The 7095-nt window shown below is 54.1% G+C and overlaps 1 protein-coding gene across 2 annotated transcripts; it reads right to left on the bottom strand.

The window, feature by feature from the left end:
- Positions 1-816: 816 nt before the first annotated feature.
- MYMX (myomixer, myoblast fusion factor) lies at positions 817-4986 on the bottom strand. 2 transcript variants are annotated; one of them, XM_086706971.1, is made up of 3 exons: positions 4820-4986; positions 2267-2453; positions 817-1603 (listed from the first exon to the last, which is right to left on the bottom strand). In XM_086706971.1, exon 3 carries the CDS (start codon positions 1587-1589, stop codon positions 1335-1337), a length of 255 nt encoding a protein of 84 aa, XP_086563097.1. In that variant the 5' UTR covers positions 1590-1603; positions 2267-2453; positions 4820-4986; the 3' UTR covers positions 817-1334. The 2 variants fall into 2 exon arrangements, with proteins under 2 accessions (XP_086563097.1, XP_086563096.1); XM_086706970.1 differs by lacking the exons at positions 2267-2453; positions 4820-4986 and adding an exon at positions 2109-2219.
- Between the last annotated feature and the right edge of the window lie 2109 nt (positions 4987-7095).

Raw genomic sequence — 7095 nt, 5'->3', positions numbered from 1 at the left:
AGGTCGCCTTCCCGAGAGGGGCGAGCACGTGCTCTGATTTTGAGGGCGCCAAGAGGAAGCAGATGGTGCCGAAAGGGGTGGGGAGGCGGGGGTCTGGCGGAAGGTCCCGCGGGGCTGGAGTGGGGGCGCACAGCTCTGGCGTCACTTCTTCCCAGGGGCCGAACTTCAGAGTGGTGTGGGGACCGTATGGGGATCCTGAGAGGGGCCCGCATCCCTCACTATCCGCCCCCCCCCCCCAACCTAGAGCCTAAGACTCGCGGAGGGAGGGAGGTGGGAGGGAGGACTGTTGCTTGGGAACAATAAGCAAATTACCCGGAGGCTGAAAGCAAATGAATCGGACACCCCTGATCTGACCCCTTAGGGGCTGCTCTTTGGGGAGGAGGAAATAATGAGGTGAATGCCCATGGTCACCTCCACCCCCAACCGCCCAGATCTCTTAAAAGGCACAGTGCCCCTCAGGGGAAGCATTTTTGCTCTGCTCCCCTGGGTGGCTGCCGGCAGGGCCCCTTAGCAAACAAATCTCCCTCTTCCCACGCCGCTAGGTGAGCAGTCTCGGACCTGGCCCGAGGAAGTTTTCCTTCTTACCTTGAGCTGGCCGGCCAGACCTCTAAATCGGACCCAGGACTGCTGGGTCACGGGGTGACATACTGAAGTTACGCAAGAGAAACGATCTCCAGGAGATGAGGACTGCAGGACAATGGAATAGGAAGCAAAAGGGAGCCGGGAGTGGTTTTCCCCCTCCCACCCCCTGGCCACGTTAGACTGTTTTTCAGTGTAGGAGCATGGGTGACACAATTTTCAATGGTATCCCACGAATTCAAATGAGCAGATATTTATTGAGCAACTGCTGCGTGCTGGGCTTTGGGGCAAGACTGACCAAATCAAGGTTCCATTATTTGAAGGAAAATCCTGAGTCTGAAGGACAGACTGTCTGGGTTAAAATCTCCCCTCTCAGATAAGTTGTCAGTTATCCATGGGTGAGGACTGTCCCTCACTGGAACTCAGGTTCCCATTTGTCCGGGATGGGGGTGGGGGAGCAGAGTCACTCCCCTCATCCGCCTCCCTTCCCTTCCCAGCCCAGATGCGATTAGGAAAGGTGTCTTGGAAGGAGGAGTGCAGGGTTGCGTAAGATCAGTTTTCTGCTAGATGCTGGGTATCCTTCCAGTCATTCCTGTTGGGAGTGGGGAGGCATTCCTGGTCAGACCCCTCTTTGTGCTCAGTCCCCCACTGCGTCTTCTGCACAGTGGGTAGGCTGTGCTCAGTGGTGGTGCCAGGACTGTCTTGCTCCAAAAGAATGGCTTTTGATGACACAGCCAATATCAGGGATCGCAGCCTCATTTTGGGGGAGCTAGCCTCTCCCTCCTCTCCTGGCCAGCCACTCTGGAGACCTCCTCAGCGTCGGGCGGGCGGCTCTGGCTGAGGATGAACAACAGACAGCCCAGCAAAGCTTCTCGAACATCCTGCGAGCCCAGGCGGCGGGCCAGTCGGCGCAGGAGGGGCAGGAGGTGCCGGCGGGCCAGGCGGGTGGCAGGCAGCAGCAAGCGGGACATCAGGGTTCGAAGCAGCAGTGGGAGCAGTGGAGCGGGCATGGCTGGGTCAGCGACTGCGAAAGCAATCCAGACTCTAAGCTTGCCCCTTTCCTGCTCCCTCCTCACCTGGCAAAAACTGGGGTGGGCAGGTGTCCCCCCACTCCAGTGTATACCCTCATGCTCCCCCCACTTCAATTCCTGGGCCATTTTTGCTTCCCAGAAGCCCTTTCTCTTGGCAAGGTAGCTGGGGCAGGAAGGTTCTTACCACAGTGCCGATGGAGACATTGAACCAAGGCAAGAGCAAAACTGAGGCTAGGACCAGCAATTTGCCCTTCCCAGTCTCCAAGGGCTCCTCTAGTTCCCTAGACACACACACACACACACACACACACACACACACACACACACACACACACCCCAGTCAGTTCCACCCCTCCTCAAGCACATCCTCAGTCTCAACCCTGCAGGAGTTCTTCCCTAGGCAATTGTAAATTTTCCTCCGAGGCCCCTTGATCCACCCAGACCTGACACTTCCTACCTTCCCAATCCCCCCCAACCCCACCGGGCAGCAGCTCTCACCAGTCAGAACTGTTGCTCAGAATCAGTCTCTGGCTGAATTTGCCTGCAGGGGCACAGCCTCCCTGGACCCTACACGGCGGCCCCACCCAGTTCAGCCCCACCCTAGGACCGCTTGCCTGGGTGGGGGGATTAACGAAGAGACAGCTGTGTTCTGGCACCTGGTATGTTGAGGGCAGGGGGCAGCTGGCTCGGAAGAAGTAGAAGGAGCACATGCAGGAATTTTTCCTGCCGGGTGTAGACTTCAGAGTTGGAACCCAGACTGTGCTTTCTAAGGGTGTGACTGTCGGCGCATTGATTTTTCTGGTCTCTAGTCCCCTCCACTGTTGTCTCAGTAACTGGGAGTACCTGGAATGGAACGATGTAAGAGACCCATTTGCCCAGACCTCAGAAGTGGGAAGGCTGCAGCCCAGACACGCCAGGCATGCTATAGCAGGGAGTGACCGAAACAGGGAGAACAGGACGGCAGGACGTGGGCGAGCACCGGGGGTGGAGGAGTGAGGTCACAGTCCATCTGACAGTTGGACACAGCTCGGTGACACTCCCACCCACTTTAGGACCCTCTTCACTCACTTTTGCCCAAGATGAAATGAAGTTTCATGAGCTAGCGAAATACAGAGACAACCTGGGTTTGTTTTGTTTTTGAATACCACATCCACCTACTTCATAAAATGGGTACACGTTTTGCCTTTCTGGACCCAGAAGAGATAATGGCCATGAAAGCATTCTGTAAACTTCACAGCTTTGGGAACAGTTATCGTCATTCCATCACCAGCCTCCATTAGCATCATCACCATCTCTAAAACCACCGAAGGCCTTGAAGAAAGAAAACCTCAATGTCAGAAAGGCCCTCCCACTTCTGCCTGGAGGAAGCAGGGAGAGGAGCTCGAGTTCAGGTTTATGGTTCAGTCTTCCTCTCCTTCCAGTTGCTGCCTGAGGAGATGTGCTGGTCATGTGTCATCCTTGGGCCATGGGCCGACACATGTGCCAATCCTGTGAGCTCATGACCTCGCTCACTTCTTACTGCCATTATCTGGAGGCTGCTTTTAGACAAACAGGCTTGAGCAATGGCATGCAGAAAAGGGCCACAGTGAGGGGCACCTGGGTGGCTCAGTCGGTCAAGCATCCAACTCCTGGTCAAGTCACGGTCTCATGGTTGGTGAGTTCGAGCCCCACGTGGGGCTCCACACTGAGCGTGCAGAGCCTGCTTGAGATTCTCTCCTTCTCTCTCTGCACCCCTCCCTGCCCCAAATAAATAAATAAACTTAAAACAAAACAAAAGGGCCACAGCGACCACTTGGCTGAATACAGACAGGTCTATCAGGCCACCCACCCTGAAATATCCATAGGCCCTAACTGACCCATAACAACTAGGCACAGGTACCAAAAAAGGGAAAACTCCTTGTCACCATACCTCCTCACTTTCCCTCCTTAAAAGCGGCCCCCTCCCACTGCCTTGTTGTAGATAGCCCCTCTTCTGCTGTCCAGCCAGATGCTCCCTTGCGGTGTGTTCACTAAACTTCTCTCCCCTTCGTTCTGCCTCAGGTGAGTTATTTCACTGCCTGCACCACCGGCTTCCACCCAATCATCACTCCACATTTGGGGGCCTCCGTCTGATCAAGAGACACCCCATTTAGGCACCACACACTCTGCAGGAGAGCTATTATAACCATTGTACAGATGAAGAAACCGAGGTTCAGAGTGGTTCACTTAGCCAGAGTCCTACCACAGATAAATGGCCTGATCTCCCCCCAAACCTGCCCCTCCTTCAGGCTTGCCCATCCCTGTAAGTGACAAATGCAACTTTCTAGTTCCTCTGGCCGAAATCTTGGACGTTATCTTGACTTCTCTCTTCCTGTCACAGTTCACTACCCATATTAGTAAATTCTGGCACCTCTACTTTCAAAATATCCAGAATCTCACCACCTCTCACTGATGTCACCATGACTACCCTTATCTGAGCATTCATCATTTCTCACCTGAATTACTGCAGTCGCCTCCTAACTGGTGGTTCCTGCTTCTCTTTTCCACACAGTGACCAGGAAGATTTTTATGAAATATGGCTCAGGGGTGCGTGGGTGGCCCAGCTGGTTAAGCATCCAACTCTTGATCTCAGCTTAGGTCTTGATCTCAGAGTCATGGGTTCAAGCCCTGCATGGGCTTTGCGCCGTTTTAAGTACATTTGTGCTTGAAACGAAACAAAAAAAACCCCCATAAATCAGATCCTGTCTTCTTTCTGCACAAACAGTCCAGTGGCTCCCATCTCAGAGTTAAAGCCAAAGGCTTTAATTGCAACCTACAAAGCCTTGGGTGGTCTGACCTCACCTAACTTCCTGACTCAACTTCTATCCTTGTTTCTCTCATTCTGCTCCAGCCACACTGGCCTCCTTGCTGCTTCTTAACTGTGCCAGATATGGTTCTGCCTCAGGCCCTTTGCACCCACTCTTCTCCTTCCCACAAGGCTCTTTCTCCAGGTATCCACATGGGGCTCTAGCTCACTTCTTTCAAGTTTTTGCCCATATGGCACCTATCCATCCTGTTTAAAATTACACCCCTTTCATCCCATCTCCTCTGTCCCCTCTCTATCCAAATCTCTGTTTTACTTGTCTCCACAGCAAATCATTTTCTGACCTGCTATATATTTTATTTTACTTCCTTATCTTACTGATTATCTGCTGCCCCCCACCCCCACCCCAGAGAACGTAGGGACTTACATCTGTTTTGTCTGCTGGTGGTCCCCAGTGCTTGGCAATAAAGTTTCAATGTAAAGAATGAATCAGTGAAGGTTCTGTGATGGGTCCCAAACTCAGACCTGCTTGTCCAGAGCCTGTGCTGCTGAGCCCCAGAGCTCCTTTGATCTGCATACACTCTTAGGATGTGAGACCCTGTTTGCCATGGAAGCTGGAGAGAGCCTTTCAGAGAGGTGAACCAGTCACATGAACCCAAGGGAAAGGAGTCAGACCTGATGGTTCCCTCTGGGAACCTTCGAAGTATGCAATTTTGAGGGAACCATGAGTCCCAACCAAGCACTGACCCGCATAAGCAGAAATTGATGACCTCAAGTAAGTCACACTTCCTCTCCAACCTCAGTTGCTACAGCTGTGAGATCCTTGGACCTTGGACCTGGAGTCAGATGCCTGTCCCATCCCTGTCCCATCCCTCATCCTTGTCCTCGTCCCTTCCTCTATCTCCCCGCTCCCTTCTCCGCACCCCCCCCCCCCAGCATAGTGAGGGACTCTTGGACCTAGACCAGTGAAGCAAGTAAGGGAAACAGGATGTTGTCTCTGGTAACAATGGGGAACCTCAGAGGTGGGGGGGGGGGGGCGGTGAAAAGGGAGGTGGGGGAGGGGCAGCAGCTGCCAGGACCTGGGTCTAGTCTTAGTTTACTCTCTACTCCCTAACCCCCTGGGATTAACTCCCCTGTCCACCTCCTTCCCACCTTCACCTGGATTAATCCTTCCCTATGCCCACCAGCCTGCCCCAGACATTTTCTCCAAGGCAGAAAAGGAGGGGCGCTGCTAAGGATTTCCTCAGCCTTTCCTGGAAAGATAACCATCCTCTCTGGCAACGGAGCTACCACAGAGCAATTCCTCCCAGTTCCTGATTTAGCCTTGTGTAATGGATCCTGCCTGCACCACCCTCACCTCTGCCCCCCACCCTCTGCTGTTGGGAAGAGGCCAGAAACTTTGAGGAAACTGGCCAAACCTCCTGTTCCTTAAAGCCAATTAAAAAAACAAAACAGGATCTGAGGGCCAACTTGTGAAGTTTGTGACCCCTGGAGTCCTCCTCCCTGGTCTTCTTCCCAGAGCCTCAGGGGTCTCTAGAATGCTTTTGGGTAATTGGGGCCATTCGTGTCAACCACAAGCACCGAAGTGCCAGTGACCGTGTGCCAGGCCTGTGTCAGTTGCCGCCGAGGACACGGGACAGATCCACGGAGAGTCAGCAGATAGTGTGAGACAAGCATCTGGGTAGACCGGGCGGGGGTGGGGGGGTGGTGAGAGTTGCAATATAGTTAGGTTTTTTTTTTTTTTTTAAGTAATCTCTACACCCAACATGGGGCTTGAACTCACAACCCCGAGATCAAGAGTCTCACGCTTCACCGACTGAGCCAGCCAGGCACCCCATATAGCTAATGGGTTCTTGGGAGACCAGGGACCGCGGGGCCTTCCGTTCTTCCCACCCCTTTCTGCTTGTCCCCATGCAGGGGTCCACAGCACTCCACTACATGACCTCCTCTGCCACGGCCTGCACAGAGAGGTGAAGAATGGATTTACATGCTGGCTCTGGGACCCTCTGTCAGGGCCTCCGGGGACGCCTGAGCGGACTGTGTACTGCACAAGTGGGGATGGGGATAACACCGTCTGGAGCTGTGCTGTGTGGTGGCCCCCTTCTCTAACACGGGAATTGTCACCACTCCTGCCTCTGAAAGGATGGAGACATGGGAGAACATGGTCCAGAACTGGCTCTCATGGTCCGGTAAACAAGAGTTTCCTTCCTTTCATCATTTGGGTTTTACCTCCCAGTACACCCTATGTCTGAGGCCAGGGCAGCTGGCTGCTTCTCGAAGGTCTCCTAGGGGGCACCCTGATGTTCACGACCAGCCACTGAGAGTGGGTGCTGGGCCTCAGTTAAAGCTTGAAAAATCGATGGAGTTTTCAAGTCTCCTTCGGGCCCCGGCCCCTGGCTCTGTCATCTTTCACTGTCCTGTTGCCCCTCTGGGGGATCAGCACTGGCCTGGAGCCTCCCCATTCGTGGGAAGTTGAAAGCAGTGCCCACCCCCAAACAGGGGTTCTGAAGAGAAGCCAGGGGCGCCTCATCAAGGGCAGGGGTGCTGAGGGTGCAGGTGCTGAAGAGCAGGTGTGGAGGCCAGTCAGGGGTGGGGGGTGTCGGGGTTGGTGGGGGGGAAGGGCAGAGCACCAGCCTGGCACTGGGAGTTCAGCCCTGTTACTTAGCACAGCTCCTCTTGGCTTGTGACAATAGTCACTCAACT

This window comes from Puma concolor, chromosome B2 (genome assembly GCF_028749965.1).
Source record: "Puma concolor isolate L17-30 chromosome B2, mPumCon1.1.hap2, whole genome shotgun sequence".
Taxonomy (NCBI): domain Eukaryota; kingdom Metazoa; phylum Chordata; class Mammalia; order Carnivora; family Felidae; genus Puma; species Puma concolor.
The sequence above is the reverse complement of the archived record's forward strand: the minus strand, read 5'-3'. Positions and strand labels throughout refer to the sequence as shown.